Here is a 25591-nt window from a genome sequence, read left to right on the forward strand (position 1 = left end):
CGTATGACTTTGCATTGTAGGCTATATTGATTGATTGATTGATTGAATACTTTATTAGACAGAAATGCAAACAGCACGTCATACACTTGGGTCTAAAAGGATTTACACAAAAAAAAGTCCCTAGTGGACTTGTTTCCATTGAGGTCCTACGTATGCAATTCATCGACATAGCATACAAATAACACAAAAAAAAATCAATATCATCATCACAAATATAAAACCCTATATGTACAGAGTAGGGGGGAAAAGGGAGGGGGGTAAAGAGGGAAGGGGGGGGGGTGATCACCTTTCTAAGGGGGAAGTGATCATTTCATGTATGTATGTATGTATGTATGTATGTATGTAATGATCATTACCCACCACTTGATTTATTAAAAAAAAAAACGACGTCTCGCGAGCAGTTGCCTATACAGCCCACTTGGGTCTGCAGACTCTAGTCTGCACCCCCCCCCCCTTCCCCCCAGCCAGTCTAGTATGTAATAATCTACTCACCAGGTATGCTCCCACCGTGCCCTGTGCCAACATCAGCGCGCATTCCGCTATCAGGAATATCTTGATGTTGGAGAAGCATGACTTCTTGTTGTGGGGGTCATCGGGCTGCAGTATGTTGTCTCCGCTGCTCCTGTTGTCCGAGTCCCGGTGCTTCTTCACCTGCATCCTTGCAGCTGCTGCTGCTGCTGCTCCAGCACTTCAGATTGAATGAAGCACTGCTGCGAAAAAAAAAAACCTCCTCCAGAGAGAAGATGATGACCCGGCCGGCTGCTGGAAGACAGTCAGTGTTACCGCGGCTCTCTCCTCCCCGCAGACTGCATCGATCGGGTGCCCTTGGCGTCGCTTCTATCGCTGTCGCTGGTATTTTGTCCGTCACACCCTCTTTTTCCCTCTTTTTTTTTTACATATGACAAACTACGACTTGGAAAGAATAAACATTGCTCGTCCCTCGTCGACGCACAGGGACGTGTGAACTCCCTGACGATGTTAGTAGACTCCCTGACGATGTTCTTCTTCTCCTCAATCTCAAAGGCACGAGTGAATCATGACAGGCGCCGGATTTTCTGTCAAAACGCATTATTTTTTTAACCCGGCCTTTTCCCCTTGGTAGATGGTTGATTCTAGCTCAAATTCCCGATTATTCCGAGGAGACGCTTCTCGCCACGGCGCCACTGCTCTGCACCGCCATGGGGCAATGGTTGTACACGCACACTGTGTGTGTGAACGACTGCCTAGTGTGTGAGCTCCAGATTTCTCTTCGATAAGGTAGGGGTTTAGCTCCCATTGCCCGGGGGGGTGGTTTGATGAGCAGCGGCGCCAGGGATTGGCTGGTTGGTTGTCAAGCAACGACTGTCTGTCTGCGTAAACTCCATAATGCAGGGGTCTTCAACGTTTTTCAGGCCAAGGACCCCCTCTCTGAGAGAGAGATGAAGCAGGGACCCCCACTATATTGTATACAATTCTGTTGCGGATTAAACCTTTTCACAGATTTCATAGATAGCTCCATAAGACTTGTTTGACAGCACTATCATCAGTGTAGGCTATGTTAGATTCATGTTATGTGTATTTTTTAGACATCTAACCACTTAAAACGTAAATACTTAGAAAACTTGACCTTTCACTCTGTACTTAGTCTGCTCTTTTTCCCCATTTCTTCGCCAAAAATAGCCGATCTACAAGCTCACAATGCCTCACGTTTTTGTCTGTAAAGTTCTTGAGGATGCTGTAGGGTTAAAGTGGTTAATGTAACAAAATGATCCTAATGAATTTAAACTAGAGCTAGATTATGTTGACTAACCAGTTAATTATTCCTGTAATTATTGGTAATATTATTACATACATCTATATTTTCTACACATTTGATTTGAACAAAATGTTTTGTCTCCTTGCATCCGCGGTTGCCCTGACAACCAACTACCCAGTCACAGAGCGGAAGTCTCTTTAGGCTATGGGATATAGACTTCACTAGACAGTGGCTTGTGGCGCTGTGCAGTGCAGCAGCATGCACCAAAAAAGTCTATGCGATTTACCTTTGCCTTGATGGGCCTAATTAAATGATGCCAATACATTATGAGAGTACTTCTTCATAAACAAAACCAAGAATACCGATGACGATCATGATGATTATTATTATTATGCTGCTGCTGCTGATGATGATTATGATTATGATGTGAAAAGTCTATGAAGATGGATGACACGCACAAACATGCATAAGCCAGCAATACTCGTATACCTATCTGTAGCTGTATTTAGCTCCTTTCCAGCCGTTTTTTTTCTAATAATGTTTGCGACATTAAAGGCACTACGTTTTTGAAAAAATGCTATGTTAAAAAAGTTAAAGTAATTAAGTACAGTCTTGTTGTTCCATCACTCCAGCTCTTTAGTTAACAGAACATTTTCAGGATACTGAAAATGTTTATCCAATCAGGAGAGTAAACCCCACAAAGATAATGTATCAGCTTAAATGTTACTTATAGGTAGGACCTAGTGTTCAAGTAGGCTAACACTTATGTCTGTTCTTTTTTTCCCCTTCTTTTTTCGTTCTGTTCAGTCACGTACGCAGTGTCTCAGAAGTCACATAGACTGTCTGAGTTGCATTTGCACCTCAGCAGATGACATTAGATGTAGCTATTTTTGATCATCCTTTTAATTTCCTTTTTGGCAATTCTACGCTCTTGTAAGGGCCTAGTTCAGGGGTACGTGTCCTTCTCTGACCACAAATGGTTCACGTCCTGTTCTACAGAAGCAGGATGTAGTCTGTGAAGACTACAAGAAAGAGACAGAGGAGAGAAATGTGAAATCAGCTGGGGCAGCATAGGACAGGGCATCAAGGCCACTGTAGCCTCAGGGGCCAGGGCATATAATTTTTTTTGAAGGGCAGAAGGCCAAACCCTTCCTGCCCTGCCCATAGACATATACTGTTAGTTGTCCAGAACCGCCGATCGGACCATAGATGGCCATATAGGCCTATGGGCATATACAGTACTGATGACATCATGGAACTCCATATATGAGCATAAAAAGGACACAGTTTGGGTAAGAATCTCCAATCAAGTACACTTGTTTACGTGCTACATTGAACATCTGAAGGAAGTGACATATTATGTGTGACAAAACTGAAAAGGTTTTATTTAAATATCCAAACCTATCTGGGAGGTTATGAGTAAATGTAAATCTAATCAAGTGTTGGTTTCAAAATGTTTGTTTGAAGCAAAGACTGATGGTGCAAAGCTGTACTGTTGACTTACACATTTACAGGTGTGTGTCTGTGTGCGAGTGCACACGTGCGTGCTTGTGAATGAATATGGTTGGTTATTATTCTATAGCGGCAGCTCTAGTGCTTCAAGTGCATTCCATTCCTGAATAATAATTCTCCAACCTTTAGAAAAGGAGTCAGCAAAGGTTATAAATTGTATGTCTCTGTCGTTCTCTCCTCACTCACGACTTCCCTCTTTCTCCACCTACATTATTGAGCTGACAAGAAAAAATATGTTATTTGCCCCTGCCCATAGCTAATGACTACAGCCTTGCCTAGACTATTAGAAAATGTGGTGCTTCAATTCTGCTTTAATATGCTGGAGATACATAATAAGTGATTTTATAACCAGCATTTTTTCATTTTATAGCCAAACACAGATTAAGGATTAACCCAGTCTAATCAAAATGCAGCATATTCAGTTACCAAACTGACAGATTAGGACATTTCAGAGGAAAAAGTCACTCATTTAAAACAAATGAGAGGTGAAGGTCAACTGCCGAGTGCACTGCCTGGGATATGGACCACATCCAAGCAACTGATAGGAGAAGTGCCTTTCGCTGGGTTTGTATGTCTGAATCTATATGGTCTGAATGTGAAAATGTGTGCCTGTGTCTGTATGCACTTACTACTACTGTACATACATACTGTAGACTTGTTTAGGCATGAATCACGTTGAACAAGTTGGTGGGTGGAAATGGATCAGACCTACGCCAGGAATGTAGTCTATGAATGGAAACATCTAATACAGAGTATAACTGTTCTATCCTCTGAAGTCTCAGTTATTTATAGGATTTGAAAGGGTTGGAGCATGGAATTGAAGCCCAACCCTTCTTCTGGGAATCATTAGGAAATTGGCTGAAAAGCAGGAGGAAAAAGCAGGGATGCAAACAATACAGCAGAAATTTCCTGTTATTGGTTATATTGAGTCAGAAATGTCTGGATTAGATTCAGATTCAGATTCAGATACATTCCTTAATGCCCACAGAGGACATTTGTTTTCATGGTGTGTATGCAATTAAACACTCAAAACAGGTAATCTAAAGAACAGTGTATAGTCAAGACAAGATCACAATATCACAATACCATCTGTTAGATTATGCCCAGACGGGTGGCAGGGTTTGTGTGCCATGGTCTGTACTCTGCAAATGATGTCAGTGTCAATAAGGGCTGACAGGTTGGGAGTGGGGGGGGGTAATTATTAACTCTAGTATATTAAAATTGGCTTAAGGGAGGACCGACCGGCTGGCCGGCCGGCGGACTACGTCATCACGCTCATGTCACTATGACTCATCCATAACCATATAAAGAGTTCCCAATGCAGCTACGCCCAAATATGGAGTGTGTTTTCTAACCTCAATGTGTCGTCATGGTATCAGGCGCAAACAAATCAGTCCGCTCTATATACTGTATATATACACGAATCCAAGGAGCGCTGCCCTGCGCGCAGCCATTGCTGCGGTGTCAACGCTCTGCGGACGCGACACCGCAGCAATGGCCGCCTACAGGCAGCTACAGGCAGCGCGCCTGTGGATTCGTCTATATATGGGCACAAAAGGGGGCATGCCCATATATGGGCATATACTGATGACATCAGCGATCTCCATATATGGGCATAAAAGGGACAAGTACCGACAGATACAGAGATCCGGTTGTCCAGAGCCACAGATCCGACCACTATGCCCATTGCCCATATATGAGGCCGACCGACTTCAAACTTGGCACACACAGCGGCCAGGACTCGAGGGAGTGTGGTGCCCGCTGTCGAGTAGCTCTGATATCCAGTTGTCCAGGACCGCCGATTCAAACAACATGCCCATATATGAGCATTCAAATATATGGGCATATAGTGATGACATCAGGGATCTCCATGGCCATAAAAGGGACTCATGTAGACAGACAGAAACAGACATCTCCTTCTCCATATATGGGCACAAAAGGGACACAGACAGACAGATACAACGGGTACTCCGACACTATGACTCAGCCATACGGTCGGATCGGCAGTGCGACGTAGGTGTGAGGGTTGCGTATAGCGGCCAGAACTCTAGATGTGAGGGCCACGTAGCGGCCCAAACCTCTAGTAGTAAAAACTGTCCGTCAACAACATGTCTACAGTCTCGTAGCAACCAGAAACACCTGATATTGTAATCTAAGATGGAATGTGACAATCTTAACATAACACCTCGAATTGACATGAATAAAACTCTAGTATTAAATGTTGCATGGGGTTGGCGCCCAATTTGTAGGCCTATGTTTTTGGCTGAGATGGGTAACTCTCATTAGCTCTGCCCTAATTCTCAAGACACAGCAATAGATCCGGGTCAAAAAGAAAAGTCCAAAAAACAGCATGCTGCAGGCAAAGGACAAGCCATGTGATTTGGGGATCCTGTTCGTACGGGCGCTCAGGTGGCGCTGTGGTAAAGTAGCTGTCCACCACTGTGGAGTCTGGGGGTTCGAATCCACCGTGCTGCATCCAGCTTTGTTGAGCATCCATACGAACACAATTGATTCGTGTTCGGGGGTACGGAAACCGGCGGACGGGGAGGGTGATATTTGTCACTCACTCACTACACATACTCCTACGGGCTGGGGTGGCACCTGTCAGCGGGGGGAGTGTTGGGCGGGAGGAGTGGGACGAAGGCTCTATGTCCTCCCGGTGGGGGCTCCTCTCTGGCAGGTGAGCCAGTAGGTTACAACAGCAGTGACATCACACAGTGACAACACACAGAAATGTGTGTGGGACTGGGGAGGAATCAATTGGCATAACGACTAAATTGGGGAGAAAAGGGGGGTAAAAAGTACAAAAAAGCATCCTGCTTATGTCAGCTTACCTGTGTGACATATCTGAAAACAAAGTGAGCGACAAAATGTTGGGATAGTTATACATTTGTACTAAAATAATCACAAGAACTGTGTTTCAGGACATGTCATGAAATGTTCTGGAGTCTGTCACATAGATTTCCATCCATGACTGTGAAACTGGATGTACCCTTCCACTTATTGCTTAGTAGCATTTTGAGAAAAATATTAAATATTCAGCACGGGTACTTATACAAGGCATTATGCATTATGGATGGGGCAAAATTCAGAGTTTAGAAAGCAGTGAGGTTGCAGAGTGTTTTATGAGTGGTGCTAAAATGGTGAAAGTGTTTTCACTTTTGCATTTAAGTTCTTCAAATGAGCAACAGCTTCTTTGAAACAAACGGCCTGAACAGAAGCCCAACCCTTCTGCTGGGAATCATTAGGAAATGAGAGGAAACGCAGGAAGAAAAAACAGGTACAGTATGAAAACAATACAGCAGACATTTCCTCTATTTGTTTCCCTTTCAGTAAAAAAGAAAATCTCTTAAAGATTATTTTTCATTTTTTATAAAAATGTTCACCCTTACAGGGACTGATTCAAGACGCTAAATTCGGTACACGTTATGCTCAAATATATTTATGCTCAATAAATATTTTGTATTTCAATCCAAGAATTGTCTGTTTGAACTACTACTTTTTAAAGTGTTCCGATCTAAATCAGAGGTTAGGCTGTGGACTCCTATTTGAAAAGATATTTGTGTTAGGAGCCCCCATAAGAGAAGATTTTTGTTCTTAGATTAAATTAATACAGAGTTCTGTCTATATCTATACTGTAGGTGGGGAGATAGCTGGTGAGAGTGAAAACCTTTGATCATGAATAGTCATTCTTATACATTTTCTCACTGAGAAACCTCACTATTACTTCTAGCCAGTGAAGTAATAGTGAAATCAAACTGTTCTTCATTTTGCAACGGACCCTCTGGAACCCTCTCAAGGACCCCTGGGTGTCCCTGGATTCCACTTTGAGAACCACTGATCTACATCATTGCTTTGTAAGGATACAAAGTATAGGTGGAAAACCATATTACATAAATCAAGAGAGATTATGTTATACTAGAGAAACCTAGAGTTCCTCACCCCTACGTTATACCGATCCGACCGATATGTCTGAGTCATAGTGTCGGGGGCTTCGTCAGAGTACCCGTTGTACCCGTCTACCTGTGTCCCTTTTATGCCCATATATCCCTGATGTCATTAGCATATGCCCATAGCATATATATATTGCCATGGCCATATATGGGCCTATTGGTAGGATCGGCGGTTCTTGCCCCTTTTGTGGCCATATATGGAGCTGACTGATTTGTTTGCACCTGATGCCATGACGACACATTGAGGTTAGACAACACACTCCATATTAGCACTAGGCTAGTGCAAGTTGGGAATGCATGCCCCACCCAGTTATGCAATAGCCGTTGTACTGTACCTGTCTGTCTGTCTGTCTGTCCCTTTTATGCTCCTACAGAGATCTCTGTATCTGTCTGTCTGCCTCTGCCTGTCCGAAATCACATATCATACTATTTAGTGTGCCAAATTAGTATGTGAGACTTTTTCATGTCTGAAAGCTTAGTAGCTATACTAGTAATAATACTGTACGTGAGATGCATGCTAAATTCAGGAAATGTTATAGTATGCTGAGTGTTTAAACAGTGTCCTCAAGCACAGAAAAAAAGTATGTCTGACTCTGTATGCTACTGTCCATGCACTCTAGGAGTTATCTCCATGGCAACTGCTACAGCATTAGAGTAGGGCCAGGAGTAGAACCTGCAAATGAGAATGATGAAACTAACATCCATTTCTCTATTAAATATCTTAATGCACAGATTGCTCTATAGCTCTGAGATCAGTTATTTCACAAATAATCACAGTGAGCGGAATTAGCAGCAATACAGAGATAGATAAGAAGCCAGATGTTTGCCATGCACATGTCATGTTGGAATTTGTGTGTGTGGTTACCATGGTGGCACAAACGAACACATGGCTGACAACCTGCCATTAGATAAGAGCAGGCTGATAGGTCTCAGCAGTTTGACAGCCACTGCACATTCATAATTAAGATAGTGTGCAAGTATGCATACAGTAGAAAGAAAGCAACAGTCACCTTAATGGACTTTGACACTCCAAAAAGGAACGAACAGCACTTACATGCACGGCATGTGTTCTGATAGTGTTGCTATGGTCCATGCTACAGTAGTACAACTACAATACCTGTTTTGACTTCCTAGACATTGCAATGAGTCTGGAATTACTTATTGGTGTATGGCAATAACACAGACTATACAGTCCTATGTTCACCATATCTTGTGAACGGTGATGGAAATTGAATACAGCAAGGCTAAATGCTGTACTAGCAGCCCCTAGAGTCCATGTTGCTCTTTACTTGAAACTTAAACTTAACACCAAGGCCATATCGGTCACCAAAATCATTCATAAAGGAGCACTGACAATTCCATGCCAATCCAGCCAGTAACTTTAAAGATATGTTGTTTGGGACCAAAGTGGTGGACGGAACGACATAGCCTTAGAACAATCAATACACCATTCAATCAGGCTCATATTAATAAATTAAATGGATAGGTAGGTACTGTACCACGTGCGTGCATTATAGAAACAAATAAAAGATTGTACGTTCTTTCAATCTAAGGGCTAAAGCAGATACAGTACAGTATATACTGTAAATGTGCTCTTTGTGAATTCCATTGCATGTTCAGGCAATGGCATGCAGCTTCCCCTTCTATTTGGTGTCTGTCAGACAGATGCCTGGCCAATCTGGCTTCAGGCGCTACATCATCAAGCGCTCTACCACTGAGCTGGAATTTTACCTTGAGGCCTCTCAGTATGTCAAAGCTCGCACACGCACAGCGCTAACCTGCCTCATTGACAATGCAGAAATCTTCAAGTGGATGAACCACTCTGCAGCCATAACTGCAACATTATTATGTCCGTCAGGCCGGACGGCCGAAGGCCGGAGATTATGTTTTCGGTCCCGTGACTCGTTGAGTCTGTCCATCCGTCTGTTCGTCTGTCTGTCCGTTATTCTGACTGCGAACAGCGAATCTTGGACACTGCTGGACCGATCAGCATGAAACTTTGCACGCACACTCGCAGTAGGCGAAGGAAGAACCTCTGACCCAAATTTTCAAATCGGCCTCATGATGGTGCAATAACAGGCAGATTTTGCATATTCCATTCCAATTGGCTATGATTGACTTCCAACGTCTGAGGGCTCTACTGTAGGTAGCAAACCCGGCCTGGCAGAGATCTGCACTCCGAGTAGCACACTTTTCTAGTTGTCTTTGTGCCAACCTGAGACATTTTTATACTCTACAACCACTCTAATCTTATGATTAAGAGCAATCTCTGGTTAATTAGATTTTAGGTATTTACATATGGCTTGATTTTGATGAACTAATGCTTTCTAAATGGTTTTGAGTGGTATGTCACTCAGTCAGAGATCACAATGTATCCATTCTTTGCTACAGCATAAAACATACAAAGCATACAACATAATAGGAAAGCTGATGTGTGATCAGAATCAATGCTTATGAATATCTGACGCCACATTCGGGTCATAAGCAATTACTGTATACTGCACAGTGGCCAAAACTGAAGATAGATACAGATGTGTCTTTTCTTCTGGCAGGATTGCAGTTCCTAAGGGCACATTAATACTGCAAGATTCTACGGACAGTCAAATGGCATTTGCAGCTTCAATGGGACTAAAAATGTCAGCAAGCACTTTTTGCTGTGTGACCGTGGCCTGTCTAAAAATAGTATGTCAGTCTGTTCTGTTTTCAAACCATTGCATTGCTGGAGCTCTTGCCATCTATTTTTACACTGGTATCAATAGAGTGGCAGCAAGTGATTTTAAAATAGCCTATATCGTCTGCTGGGGAGAGTGTTTCAAACATAGCACATATGAAGCAATGTGCTCTGGCTTTTCCCATGGTTAAATAAAGCTATGGGATAAGAGTGTTAGTATTTCCAGATGCAACCTTGTCCCATGGTGATGGAGAGCATTCTATTCACTCAGCTTTGCTCCAAATGCTCTTGCCCGACTCTTATCTGGCACCTCTGATGTCAGGCCATAGTCAAAGCCACCTTGGTTTTACAGCATCCACTGCTCCACCCAAGAGTATTGTTGTACAATGCCATAAAGTTGGTGAACAAAATGCATTGGCACAGAGTCACGGCTTTGTGGTTAGAGAACTGTGCCTTCTAGACGCAGGCCCAACCTTCTTTATTGGAATGACATGGAGAGGTGACAGTGAGCTCACCTTGCATTTAAAATGAGAAAGAAAACAAAATGCAAAGCACTGAAACCAGAAAGGCCAGTTGGGCTGCCTGTAGGCCTACTACAGAATGGTTTGGCATGGGGAAAAGCTGCTCATAAAGTCTTAAGTTACAAGATGAGCCAGATCACAGACAATGCTCATGTCAACAGAGTTAGCCCAGGGGAGCTGTTCATAGAACATTTCAGCTGTTGACACTCACTTGTTTCCTCGGCTATTTCCTCCTATTTATTTGGTGTAGATAGATAACTCCCAAAGGGAGTGAACCATGGTCCAAAATAATCTCTGACTGACTGTCTCTCTGATGTCATCAAGACATTGAAACTGGCAAGCTAACCTTGTCGACTCATAAAATCCATTTCACACCCATGTGAGCTTCGTTTTATCCCAGCAAGTTGAACTGGAAAATATACTGTATCCCTGTCCTTGTATCCCCGTGACTACTCTTAAAGTCATACTTTCCGACTCATTCTCAATCTGTGATGAAAATCACAGATTCACTGTCAGGGCAAATCCTCTCTAAATTACCACTAATACAAACTTTCCCAGGGCACAGGAAAATATATTTAATTCATCACTAATATGCAATGCCCCCCCTCACTCACCACAGACAATGTTTTGGCAATGAATGGCATATAAGAATAGTACCTACTTGTGCTAACTGTGCAAGTGAATATCCAAATACAGTATGACAAGTCAGTAGGTTGTGGGCACAACTCTTTCAACGTGGTGACTGGATCCATTTCTTCTCCGGCTGTGTTTTAACAATAAAGGTGATTTTAACCACTTTCAAACAGACGTCCGTATTTTGGGCATGTCATAAAGAGTTTTAGAAATGTTCAAAACATTGCAAGAATCTTCAAAGAATTGCAAAAACAGCCCATCTACATCATGTGAAGGTGGTGAAAGCTCACAATGTTCACAATGCGTCTCATCCCGACGCATTGTGAACATGCTTTCGCCACCTTCAGATGATGAACTATAAAATGGTTAACCAACATTCCCGACCCTTACGTACAAAAGCATGCAAATGTAAAGCAGGACAAGTGACTTGACTTTTCTTTCTTTGCTCTTCCTCATGGACCTACTTGTGGATTATACCAGTGTCAGTCTACCTTATGTGGATTATGCGGTCGACATGCACTGACATTTTGCACCTTAATCCCATGTACAACGCACTGACTTTTGTCTTTTGTGTGTTTTTTCTAGCACCTTAACTAACGTCCATAAGTATATCATGGACAGTATAGCATCTGCTGCTATGCTCACGCACCTTTATATCTTATCTCAGGTACCATGTGTAAACATTATGTAGATAACTTGTTTGTTTTTTTTGTTCTCTTGTTTGTTCTCCTTTCCCCCTTGCCCCCCCCCTCTTCTTCTTCCCTTTCTTTTTTTCTATGGAAATAAGTAACGATACAATGGGAACTATGCACGAAAACTAATTTCACCCACTTTTTTACGTCTGTAAACCTGTGATGTGACAATACAGCTGATTCTGATTCTGATGCATTTGCTACTGATGAAAAAGTAACTTTAATTTGATTTTACATTATTTGATTTGATTTATTTGATTTGCACAACAGTTATATACATACGCATAACATGATAGTTCTTTCCATAGGGAAAGTTTACAGTATTAGTTGTTGTGACGGTGAGGTAAGAAACCCTAGGGGGGCTTATGCGAGTACCTCACCGTTTACATTACGTAGAAATTGAAATATGTTGATTGCACACTGCCTCGTCAACATATGCTCAATACTTGCGCAATTCCACAGTTGGCTTCACTGTTGAAGATACAAAATTCACAAATGTCGAGCTTGAGTGCAAAGCTGCAACAGATTACCAAAAACTGGTGAAGTAAACTCTCCTTATCACGTTCTTTCAAAACAATGATCTTCAAAGTTATACAGCACCATGCAGATTGACTTGAATGTTTCTTCAGAAATAACTTGCTGCTAATGGAGGAAAAAAGAAAAAGACAAACTTCCCTTCAGCCACATTTCATATTTTCAGTCAGTTTCACTTATCATTATCACTTTATCGTATGGCCACCATAATCAAACATCAGATTGGTGCTGCGGTGGTATAGATAAAACGATTAGGAGGGATATAGAAAGCTTTTACATTTCTTCAAAATGGATCAAGGACACTTCCCTAAATTAGAACTTCATCAGGCTGATAATCCCTCTAATTAAAGGCTTCCTGTTATCCCTCAGGAAGAAGTCACCACTATAGGAGCAATAGACTCATAAATCAAATGTCGCCATCCTGTACTTAAAGGGGGACGTAAAGCTAAGCCTTGTGTGAGCTGGATGGAATTATCCACTGGGTGGGATTTGACACCCGTTCAGAGGAAAAAGGGGCTTGTGGCAGTGGGGTGTGGTCAGCACTGGTAGCAGGCGGGGAGAGAGGAGTCAGTCAACTCTTGTTTCCCTGACTTGCCCGGCTAGGCAACGGCCTTCAGGGAAAGGGGGGGGAGAGGGGATGCTCCCCTGGAGGATTTCCCCCTCAGGATTTGACCTTCCCATGTCAGTGCCTCGTGCAGCAGTGCCTGTACGATAGAGCGGCTGACTAAGACTAGGAGATGAAAACTGTTTCAACGCAAGATTTCACTTTCACGTGTAGTTTCTATCCTCTATCTCCAAATTACTCGTCTAGTGGCAAGGGCCCTTCATGGTCACACGAGAACTATTAAGTGGTGCACTCGGACCAGGGCAGGGCAGCACAGCTCTACCGGCATCTCAACCTCCTTAAAGCATGGAGAGAGGTGGCCACCGTTTCCCTGCTGCAACAACCAATGCGGTTCTGTCATAATGATTTTTAAAAAAAAACATAATGATACCATGCATTTACAACCTCCTGGACTCCCACCAGTCTGGGTTCAAAGTGGGTCACTCGACCGAGACTGCCCTCCTGGCAGTGACGGAGTCACTCCATGCCGCTAGAGCGAACTCTCTCTCCTCAGTCCTGATACTCCTGGACCTGTCTGCAGCGTTCGACACAGTGAACCATCAGATCCTCCTCTCCACCCTTGAGGGGATGGGTGTCTCAGGCTCTGCACTCTCCCTGTTTGCATCCTACCTGACGGGTTGCTCCTACCAGGTGATGCTGGAGAGGGTCTGTGTCAGAACCACACAGGCTCACTACTGGGGTTCCCCAAGGCTCGGTTCTGGGTCCTCTTCTTTTCTCTCTCTACACTACATCTCTTGGTGCTGTCATCCACTCCCATGGCTTTTCCTACCACTGCTATGCCGATGACACCCAGCTGATCCTCTCATTCCCCCCCTCTGACACACAAGTGGAGGCACGCATTGCTGCTTGTCTGGCTAACATCTCGGAGTGGATGTCGACGCACCACCTGAAGCTCAACCTGGACAAGACCGAGCTGATGTTCCTCCCGGGGAAGGGCTGTCCGCACCGAGACATGGCCATCACTATTGATGCGAAGAATCTGGGTGTGACCCTGGACGATCAACTGTCGTTCTCGGCAAACATCGCATCAGTGACACAGTCCTGCAGATTCCTCCTCTACAACATCAGGAGGATTCGCCCCTTCCTCACGGAGAAGGCAGCCCAGGTGCTCATCCAGGCTCTTGTCATCTCCCGCCTGGACTACTGCAACTCCCTCCTTGCTGGTGCTCCGGCATCTGCCTTCAGACCTCTGGAGCTTGTTCAGAAAGCTGCGGCTCGTCTGGTGTTCAACCGCCCCAAGTTCTCCCACACAACTATCCTTCTCCGTTCTCTACACTGGCTCCCCGTAGCGGCTCGCATCCAGTTTAAAACCCTGGTGCTAGCCTATAGGGCAGTGAAAGGAACAGCTCCTTCTTACCTCCGGGCTATGGTCGATGCCTACACCCCTGCCCGACCACTTCGGTCTGCCACCTCGGGGCGACTGATTGCCTCGTCACTCAAGGGTCCTTCTGGCCGATCCACACGGTCACGACTTTTTTCTGTTCTGGCCCCACAGTGGTGGAATGAACTTCCCACTGATGTCAGGACAGCAGAGTCACTGCCCATCTTTCGCCGCAGGCTGAAAACCCACCTCTTCAGGAAACACTACCCTTCCTCTTTACCTGGCCTACTTGTTGTTAACTAGTTGTACGAACATTTGTTTTATTGTTGTATTGTTTTATTGGATCTTGTTTAGTCGATGCACTCATTTGTTTTAGCTCTTGCTCATTTGATTTTGCTATTTTGTCTCATCTGTTAAGAAAGTAGGTAGCTGATATATTGCACTTTTACCTTAGCGCTAGGTATACTCTTGGTTGCTTGTTTTTGCAGAAAATGCACTTAAGACTTCTGGTGATTAGTAGTTTTCGTTCCCTACCTATGTTGAATGCACTTATTGTCTCCGCCAGGCCGAAAGGCATGGCGAGAGAGTATGTTTTCGCCCCTGTCCGTCCGTCCGTCCGTGTGTCCGTGTGTCCGTCCGTCCGTCCGTGTGTCCTGTCTGTGTGTTAGCACCAAATCTCCGGCACCGTTGGCCCGGTCGCTGCGAAACTGTGCACACACACTCCCTGGATGCCAATTCAGAACCTCTGCCTCAAATGTTTCACATGGGCCTGTTATAGCGCCACCAGGAGGCCGATTTGTGCAAAACCCATTTTTTTCCATTACTCCTACAGTTTTTAACCAAACCTCATGCAAATCGGTACACAGTATCTCTATAGTCATGTGATCAACCCTGATCTGTCCGATTTACCATATTCCATCCTCATTGGCTAAGGTTACCATCCAAAGTTTGCAGGATTGGTCCGTTTTGAACAAACTGCCTCAAATCATGAACGCAGCTTGCCATTTGCATAAAATTGCACACGCACATTCCCACTAGGCCGAGGAAGAAATGGCACTTAAAACTTTCAGCCTCATGGTGGCGCTATAACAGGCCGATTTGCATTTTTAACTATAACTGCACCGATCTGCGTGAAACTTTGCACGCCTACTCCCTAGAGGCCAAGGAAAAACATCTGCACTGCATTTTTCACATCTGCTTTTTACAGCGCCACCAGGAGGCCGACTTATGTCAAATACATTTTTGGATATTAATCCTTCACATTTTATCCAAACATCACACAAATCGGTACACAGTATCTCTATAGTCATGTGATCAAGACGCATCTGTCCGATATTTCATATTCCATCCTGATTGACTAAGGTTGACTTCCAAAGTTTGCAGGATTGGTCCGTTTTGAACAAAATGTCTGAAATCATGAACGCGGCGTGCGATTTCCGTGAAAATTTGCACGCACATTCCCACTAGGCCGAGGAAGAAATGCCACCCTTTTCACATTGGCCTATTATAGCGCCACCAGGAGGCCACAATAACTTACCTGACCTGGCGGAGACCTGTGCTCCGAGGAGCACTTTTTCTAGTTGTAAGTCGCTTTGGATAAAAGCGTCTGCTAAATGACTGTAATGTAATGTAATGTAATGCAAACAAAAAATGACATTAAACATAAATCCTAAAGATTCAGCAGCGGCGGTCATATATCAGTAGCAGCGGGGCGCCATTGGTGAATGCATATAGAGGAAACAATAATAGGTGAAGGTGAACTACAAGTGCACATGCCAGGAGTTTTAAACCAGCGAGAGAATGCCAAGATTCAAGATTCAAGAGTTAATTTGTCGCTCACTCATACTGTAGGTACACACAGCCTAATTGGCGTGGCATGCTCAGCAGACTTTGCTAATAATAACAATTACAATATAACAACAAGATAATATTTTTTATAATAAGTTTGTAATATAGAATGTTATATGTACAATGTGCTACAGCCCATTTCAACTACAAATACGTTTTCAAGCACCGTGGTACAATTAATTTACAAGCTTGCTTTGAAAGCAACGGCTGGCGGAGATCTGCGCTCTGCCTAGCACACTTTTATAGTTATTATTATACCCTTATAGACGTCATTTCGCTGCTTGGCCAGGAATTCCGACATCCATGTGCTAACATTGAGCGTACCCTTTCGTGAACCATGTTGACTCCACGTGGAAACTAACCATTTGCGATGTCAAAATACATGATAACTAATTCTATCGTTATGCATCTCGGATAGTCGTTGAGTCAAAAGTACAGCCATCACACTGCTCGCTCGGGGCGGGCACCTTGCTTGCACAGGTGGCCTCAAGGCTACTCCTGTCGGTACACCTGTCTTGTTTTAATGACAAAATGTTTATTCAGTCAACATGGACCACAGTCCACATTCCTTTGTCATCATCAAATAGTGAAAAAAACAAGGAGTGCTTTACTTTTGGTTTCTATATTAGTTTACCTAAATCCAGCATACAAATTGTGAAATGAGGGGCAATTCTTTTTCGGGTTTCTATTCATGCGTTCTGGCGCGCATTTATCTCGGCAGCTCTCACCATACCTTTTGGAGAGATAATGCACTGTAGGGGAAGCAGAGATATTTCAGTCTGTGACATTTATGACTGTGTGTTTGGCATGTGGTGTGCAATTAATTCTTGCTGAAAAGATGACTAATTGGAACCAAAAGGCTCAGTGTCACTGGAGGCTGTCTTATGCTCTGATTTCTATGTGAGGTTTACACAGAAGAGAAGAGATTCATATATTTCTCACCTTGCTGATTTCAAGCTGATCTCACTCAAGAGCAACAATCAGCACAACACGTTTCTCACTATGGGCTACTTCAGTTCTGTAGATTCACAGCTCAGATAATATGAGACTGAAGTGGCTGTTTATCTGTCCCAGGGTTACGCATGACTTGGTGGAGAAAGTGTTTTAAAACCTTGCCTACTGCAATGCTGTTTTATGTCTCTCTTTTATCTGTTTGTCTCTTTCTTTCCACAAGATCAGAAAAAACTCCAGAGAATTGTCAACAAAATCAATTTCAAAACCAATTTACTAAATGGATATGCAAATGAACAGGAAGCCACCACTCAATTATGGAGCTGAATATGCTGGCACTGTAATGGTGGTATCTGCTGAAATTAACCTTCTTGCTTCCTCTGTCTCTCTCATGCCACATGCAAAGTGCAATAATATATGCAAAGTGCAATAATATGGCACGTTATTGTATAGCATATGTTGGACAGTATATATTTATGTTGTTGTCTCCACCAGGCCGAAAGGCATGGCGAGAGAGTATGTTTTACCCTCCGTCCGTCCGTCCGTGTGTCCGTGTGTGTGTCCGTCTGTGAACAGCTAATCTTCGGCACCGTTGGCCCGGTCGCTGCGAAACTGTGCACACACACTCCCTGGATGCCAATTCAGAACCTCTGCCTCAAGTTTTTCACATGGGCCTGTTATAGCGCCACCTGGAGGCCGATTTGTGCAAAACCCATTTTTAAATATTACTCCTACAGATTGTATCCAAACGTCATGCAAATCGGTACACAGTATCTCTATAGTCATGTGATCAACACAGATCTGTCCGATTTTCCATATTCCATCCTCATAGGCTAAGGTTGGCTTCCAAAATTTGCAGGAGTGGTCCATTTTAAACAAAATGCCTCAAATCATGAACGCAGCTTGCGATTTCCGTGAAATTTCACAAACACATTCCCACTAGGCCAAGGAAGAAATGCCACCCTTTTTCACATTGGCCTGTTATAGCGCCACCAGCAGGTCTAATTTAGCAAAACAAATTTTTGGAACAAAATGCCTCAAATCATGAATGCAGTGTCCGATTGCCGTGAACGACCTAAGAATAAATGGCACCCTTTTCACATTGGCCTATTATAGCGCCACCAGGAGGCCACAATAACGTACCTGACCTGGCGGAGACCTGTGCTCCGAGGAGCACTTTTTCTAGTTTTACATGTGATCATCTATTATATTCGCTCTCTCTTTTATAGTGCTTTTTAATGACACCTTTTTAACTGTTAGTGATGTTTTAATGATGTCTTTGTTTTCATGTATGTCACAATGGGGAAAATTATAATGTGCTCCCATATACCTGTACGCTGAGTGTGTTCTATGGATGACCTTGACTTTGACCTACCTCTCATCTCAAATCCCCCAATGATCAATGATAAATATAATTTTTACATTGGGTATTATGTTGGTCAACAATAACTACCTAAGGATAATAGTGCCATAATAATTATCTAGGAAAAAAAAGTAGTCAAAATTGTTTTAGCTTGTGCCATCTCCTGTCTATAATAATTGTAATGTTGGATGGATTAAAGAAACCCCTGAATAACTCAAACATTAGCACAATAAAGGCATGCACTGAGTTTAGCAGGAGATATTGTTGTGACTAAAGCTGCATTGTTTACTCACAGCATTGACACCCCAGGAGACAGGCAACCTGCTTGGATGCAGTTTTGGGTTCTCTGAGAAAACCAACATTACTTTTGTTTTGTTTTTGGCTGGAGAGGGCCTCCTTCCTCCTCTATTATCAGCCAGAGGAATCTTTAGTCTGAGACTATAGAAGGGGTGCTGCTGTCTTTTGTCCTCATCCTGTAATTCCAAAGCTGCCAGTTTGAAAGCTTCCTTCCTGCCCGTGAAATTACATGCTAATGGCCTGCTCGTCCCTCTTTTACAGTCTCACATCACAGCTGTCTGATGAGTGCATCAGCTTATAAATGGCTGTTGATGAGGGACGCCTTCAGTGTTAACCACGGCCACTAAGTGATATAAATAAATGATGTTTTGACATTAGTGTAAATGTTTTATCAATTGTTGCAAATGACCCTCCAAAGTAATGGAACATTTTTATTTTAACGAACATATTATCCTACATAATATAAACTATGTGTGCTGTTGATGATGAACATACAGGACATCTCTTAGACAGACTTGTTCAGTTTGTCAAGTGTGCTTTCGATTCATGACACACCAGCTGTGTGCGATGATTATGATATAACACCGATTTATTTTTTGGTGAGGGTCCAATATTATTATTTCGCTCTCTGCTGAAGTAGCCCATAGTGAGAAACGTGTTGTGCTGATTGTTGCTCTTGAGTGAGATCAGCTTGAAATCAGCAAGGTGAGAAATATATGAATCTCTTCTCTTTATTGGCTGATCACCTCGTCAGGCATACTGTAGGTCTTTAAGAGATGGACCGAAACTCGCAGAATGCTGTGGGGAAACATTCCCATGCGCATCGGATAAACAAGTCAAGCCTCCCTGTTGCTCTGTATCCTGACATGCAATATATACATAGACTTGCGTAGCCAGACAACTATTCCAAATCTCCGAATGTATGACGAAAGCATTTGAAAATTGTGGGAGGCAACAGTCTGGCTTGCGAGACTAATTATACAGTATGATGGCGCATGCCTTCACATCATTTATTATACCATAGCTTTTACTATATATGGTCAAATAAACTAATTTTCAAATGTGACTTAAAAAATGTACTTAAGAGTTTAAAACCAAGCTCCTGGAGATACTAGAGCTTGTAGTATTGTGTATGCAGGCCTATTATTGACTGTTTTCTATGTGTGTAAGACAGCAACACGATGTCACAAGACAGATGGGACCATGGCAATACTGATAAGGAGGACACTGTACTGTAGTTAAGCTGGTTTATGGCTGTGAATGGGAACACATGTGTAACATCGATAAGGTCTCTAGGTGTAATGCAAAACCAGGGTCACTTTGTCTTGGCTTGTCATGACACAAAGCAGGTCCAATGGTGCCGTGGTAACTAGTAACGATTGGTTACGGAACAATCTCTGTGTAAATATAGGTAGGCAAACACATTGGCCATTCACACGGCAGCCATTAAACAACGTGGTCAATGGTCGCTGCCATACATGTGGGTTGATTTGTGTGAGAGACGGACACAGAATCCTGTATCAGTCTTCTCCTTCTCTATTCTCAGAGAGATGTAGAATGTTTGGGAAGGGTGTGAAAGTTCTCATAAATCAAGGCTCCCTATACTGCTCCCTATACTCACTTAATTCTCACTAAAAGTAAGCATGTACTGTATATTATACCATAGCCTATACTCTTAATTTTATTTACAGTTTTAGAATTATCCACAACTTAGCTGTAGCTGGTCTACATGTATGTTTTTCAATAACTGTGTAACCGTGACATTTGATTCATCTGTACAACATCTTTAAGGGACTGGAATTCTGGAAATTTGGATAAAAGACTGCCACCAAATCATGTCTTTCATCCAGAAAATGTTTTACTGTTTGTTTACTACAGCCTTGAGCCTTGGTATAGTGTTGTCAAACATTTAAAGTGTGTTTATATTATATGCACACAAAATGTGCTTATAAATCTCTTGGCAGTGCCAAAATGCATTGTTTGAACATCACACAAAAAGTGCTACTGTATACTGAAACCCCATAGTTTCTCACTGTTGTATATGATCTGCACTTGATGGTTAAAATGCATTGTTTGGACATCACACAAAAAGTGCTACTGTATACTGAAATCCCATAGTTTTTCACTGTTGTATATGATCTGCACTTGATGGTTAACTTCTAAGAATATGGCACTTCACTGACACTAAACCCTAAAGAAGCTTTGACATCTGTGTAGTATTTCACAAAGAGGTGCAACAATGTGATATCGATTCTGAACAGTTTGCAGCAGGAAGTATTTCAAAGGCATTTTGTCTATGATTTATGAAGCCTTATTATTTGATGCTTATCAGGGCAGTCATAGATACTGTACAACTAAAATAGTGTTATTTTAATGAATAAAATGTTATAATTATTATATTATTAACCTTTATTTATTCAGGGAAGTCTAATGTGTGTCTGTGATACTGTTTGATATCCCAAAGTGTTTGAATTTTAAAATGAAGATAATTAAATGGGCGGGAGCTTGCCACACAGGGCCTTATAATAAACTAGTCTAAAGTAGACCTTTAGTTACTAGAGGTTGGGGCGGCAGGCCCATTTTAATAGAGGATAAAACACAATGTTGCTCTCTACGAATGGCGAGAGAAGGCCAGCCCAGTTTTTCATAAAAAATACAATGATGAGTATGAAAGCCATCACCAGTAATGAAACGTAAAGCAAGCACTGTGGTACACTGCTTCGAGAGGCTTCAATGTGGCAGAGTGTGTTACTTATACTTACACATCTGCAGTGGTTGGAGGTGATCTCCCTACTCTTCCCTGGAGACATCTCCCTGCTGTCTGGTAAGACACCAATGGTTGACAATATCAGTGAAGTTATTTGAAACAGATATAGTAATTTAGTTTGGATATCATTGCAATTACCTCTCTCGTTCGGGAGAGGGAGACAACGGACATAAAGCTTGCCAATTAAAGCTAGCCAATTCTAGCTTTAATAAGCATCCATTTTAATGTATTCCTACCTGTCCTAGAATACATTTTGTTTTTGTATTTATTCACAATATTTAAAGGATGATTAGCTACTGAATACTCATTCATACATTTGCCATATCTGCAAATAATTAGCTATTAACAGCATTTAATAGCTGATAATGCATCTCAAATAGTAGCGGGAATTATGTGAACAATCTTTACGCGGTGGATACAAGCATGACATTTGGCACACAGGTCCCTTGGGTGATCCTAAGACATCCTAGAAGGGTGCCCCCAAAAAATCCTAAACAGGAAGTGAGTTATTGAAGAAATTCAAAATGGCCACCTAGCTACAGTATTGGCGAGTGACTCAAAACAAAAGACACCTAAAGAATCTCATAAAATGATGCAATTTGGCACAAATGTCCTTTGGGTGATCTTAACACATCCAAGAAGGGGTGCTCAAAAAGTCTTAAAGCGGTTGATTCAAAAGACACAAAGAATCTCATAAAAGCATAGCCTCATTCCCAGGCCAGCCTGTTCTCATCCCCCTGGAGAAAAGCCTGGTATAAGGACCTAATGCAGAGAGTGTCTGTAAGGCAGGATGTATCCAATTCCCCCAGTAGTTGTCTCTTTCCAGCACTGGTTTAATGCACGGGAATGTAAAGCCTCAGTATCATTTCCTTGGGCGGTACTTCCACCCAATTTCAGTACTTACGTTTAGACACTCAACTCAACAGACTACTGTAGGTCTTGCCCAGCTCAATAATTTGGCACAAATGTCCCTTCCAAATTGGGGTACACAAAAATCTTACAACAGGTAGTGAAATGCAGAATAAATTCAAAATGGCCACTTTAGCTATTAACATAAAGCACACAAAGGACATCATAACAATTTATAATTATAAATGATATCCTATAAGGGGTGCCCATATTAAACAGGAAGTAAGGAAGGGACCTGTTGAAGAAATTCCAAATGGCTGTTTAAACAGTTTGCAGTCTGCATATCCATACTAATTTGCACTCTGCATCTTCTTATTTACCTTACTCTCTGCATATTCTTATCTATTTTACTTTCTACATATTATTTATTTTACTGTTACTGTCTAGTATTGAGTCATGAGTGCCATTTGGTATCAGTGATGTTCTCACTAGACCGCCTCTCTACCCACTAAGCTACGGCCGCCCAAAGGACAATGTGATGTACTTCCAGCAACTACCGGCATCTAATCTATAAACTGTAAAAGGTTATCGTAGCTCAAATGAATTTGGTATTTCAGTCAATTTTTGTGGTATTAACATTACAGTAATAGAAAACTCTTCTCACTTCTGGCTCTCAAACTGTGGAACAAACTCCCCAGCCTCACTCACTGCCGTAATCTGAAGACCCACCTCTTCAGACTCCACTTTAGCCAGTAGCACTTGACCTAGCCTTGACAATCATGCAGTCTTATGCAAAGGTTAAAATGTAATTTAGATAGCATATTATTTAGATAGATGCCAGATTCATTTGTTGACCTGGCATCCTATAGTTTGTTTAGTCTCAATGTATAGATCTTCTTCTTTAAAAAATATTGTACTGTTTAGATTGATGCTAGGTTCTTGGTTTACCTGTGATCGTAGATTACAGACGCACTGCACTGTCTCTATTGTACAGTATGTGTTTACCTTGCTTAAGTCACTCTGGAAATTTGTAAATTGTAGGTCTGTTTTGCAAACCATACAGTATGGTACTGCACAGGCTTATGCAACTTCTTTTTTCACTTTGTTGGAGAAAGCTGAAGACGAGAAGAAAAAAAAGAGAAGTATGACTAAGTTACAGAAGTGGTCAATTTGGTGGACTGGAAACAAAAGTCAGCCTGGGAATATTAATTACAGCGGCCCTCATATTAGTTTTTTTTTTTAAAGAGAAAATAATATGGGTCCCTGGCACAACATTTTCAGAAATAGGGGTCCGCGGCCAAATACATATCAATTTTGACATGAAAAAGTTTGAGAACCACTGGTCTATAGCGGTATGAAGACACAGTAGTACATTACTGCAAGATTATTATGAGACTATTAGGCGTTTACAATTAATTACACTTGAACCTCCTTATACAAATACCTCTGTTTTCACAGGCCTAGGCCTACTTTGATCTTCCTGTCTTTTCCCCCCCACCCGGACAAGCAATGTAGGAGTTGAGGCCTTACATTTTGTTTGACTCTGTTCCACAGATAAATAATGTGAAAATAGACGATCTACAGGCTCACAACGCCTGGCAATGCGATCAAATAATACAGTAAAATAAATACAAATTAAAGGGCCCCAGCATGATAACCTATAGGGCAAGACCCCTACGGTCTGTTTTACAAACCAGTATTGTACTGCCCTTGGCTTATGAAACTATTCTCATATCTTGACACTACTTCCCACGTTATGGGAGGAAACAGTTTACAAAAAGATAAAATAAGAGAGAAGTGACCAAGTTACAGAAGTGGTAAATTCTCACACACACACACACACACACACACACACACACACACACACACACACACACACACACACACACACACACACACACACACACACACACACACACACACACACACACACACACACACACACACACACACACACACACACACACACACACACACACACACACACACACACACACACACACACACACACCTTTTAAAAAGCCTTTAATGGGTCTGAATTGTTGGGCACCCCTTCTGAAATGGTGAGATACACCATAAAGAATGTGTGTACCAAATGTGGTACTTGTAGCCACCGTGTAACGATTTGACCATTTGTTGAGCTTAATTCCCCCTACTATTATGAAATGGTCTTTATTTCTTTTTAAACTCTCACTCACAGGTCCGCTGAAGCTGAGACAGTGAAGCAGAGGAATGGTAGCTCTAATTTGTCACGCTCACACATGAAACCGTGTCTCCACACATTTCCATTTCATGATTAGCCTCAGTATATTCCCAGCCTCGTGTCACACTACTCTGCCTAGTACTAATATACCAGTTTACTTGGAGGAGTTAGCTGGTTTAGCAGACAGTTTGAGCATCCAATGGAATTAGCTGGTTTTGTCAGAAGCGCTTTTTAATACTTTTCATTGGTTCAATATTGTTTTAACCAACACACAGACATAAAAGGGTGTTCAATAGCACTTACTTATGAAAAAATTTAGTTAGCTGGTTTCTGCCAGACAGCGACGATACTGGGTATTACAAATTGACTGTGATGCTCGTGCATGAGATATGTAAGATCTCATGACACCTACAGTGAAGGTGGCTCTGTTATGCTGTGGAGGCGGGCTTACTTTAGAACAGTGGTTCTCAACCTGTGGGTTGGGAGTCAGGGCCCACAGGGCAAATATGAGGGCCGCTGTAATTAATATTCCCAGGCTGACTTTTGTTTCCAGTCCACCCATGACAAGAAGTTGGTGATCAAATTGACCACTTCCGTAACTTAGTCATACTTCTAATTTTTTTATTATCTCATCTGAAAAAATAAGTTTCATAAGCCTGTGCAATACCATTGCACAGACCTGTGGCTCTCCAGATGATTTGCTTAATGTGCAACATTGTTTTCTCACTCAAGTTCTCAACAGTAAACCAACCAACATGAACTATAAGGGTATCTGCTCATTTCTAAAGTGACAATGTAATACCTCTAAAGAGACCATTACTGCATCAAAAGTAATTAACAAACTATACTATAAAAATTCCAAACATTGGTCAAATTGTCAAATATTATCTATGACAGAGGCAAAAACTAAGGGAAAATTGCCGATCTACAAGCTCACAACGACCTCGCATTGCCAGGTGTTGTGAGCCTGTAGATCGGCTGTTTTCACATTATTTATCTGTGGAACCGAGTCAAACTAAATGTAATGCCTCAACTCCTACATTGGTTGTCAGGGTGGGGGGTCCCCAGTTCAAATATGATTATTTTGGGGGGTCACGGCCTGAAAAGGTTGAGAAG

The 25591-nt window shown here is 42.3% G+C and overlaps 1 protein-coding gene across 2 annotated transcripts in view; it reads right to left on the bottom strand.

Moving 5' to 3' along the window:
• slco3a1a (solute carrier organic anion transporter family member 3A1a) overlaps nt 1-1212 on the bottom strand; it is a 48180-nt gene extending 46968 nt beyond the window's left edge. For both annotated transcript variants that reach the window (XM_080438699.1, XM_080438698.1), the window contains exon 1: nt 493-1212. In XM_080438699.1, coding sequence (XP_080294825.1) covers nt 493-657 — 165 coding nt within the window. In that variant the 5' untranslated portion in view covers nt 658-1212. The remainder of the gene's footprint in view (nt 1-492) is intronic.
• Between the last annotated feature and the right edge of the window lie 24379 nt (nt 1213-25591).

The sequence above is a fragment of the Gymnoscopelus braueri genome, assembly GCF_963280865.1.
Source record: "Gymnoscopelus braueri genome assembly, chromosome: 9".
NCBI lineage: Eukaryota > Metazoa > Chordata > Actinopteri > Myctophiformes > Myctophidae > Gymnoscopelus > Gymnoscopelus braueri.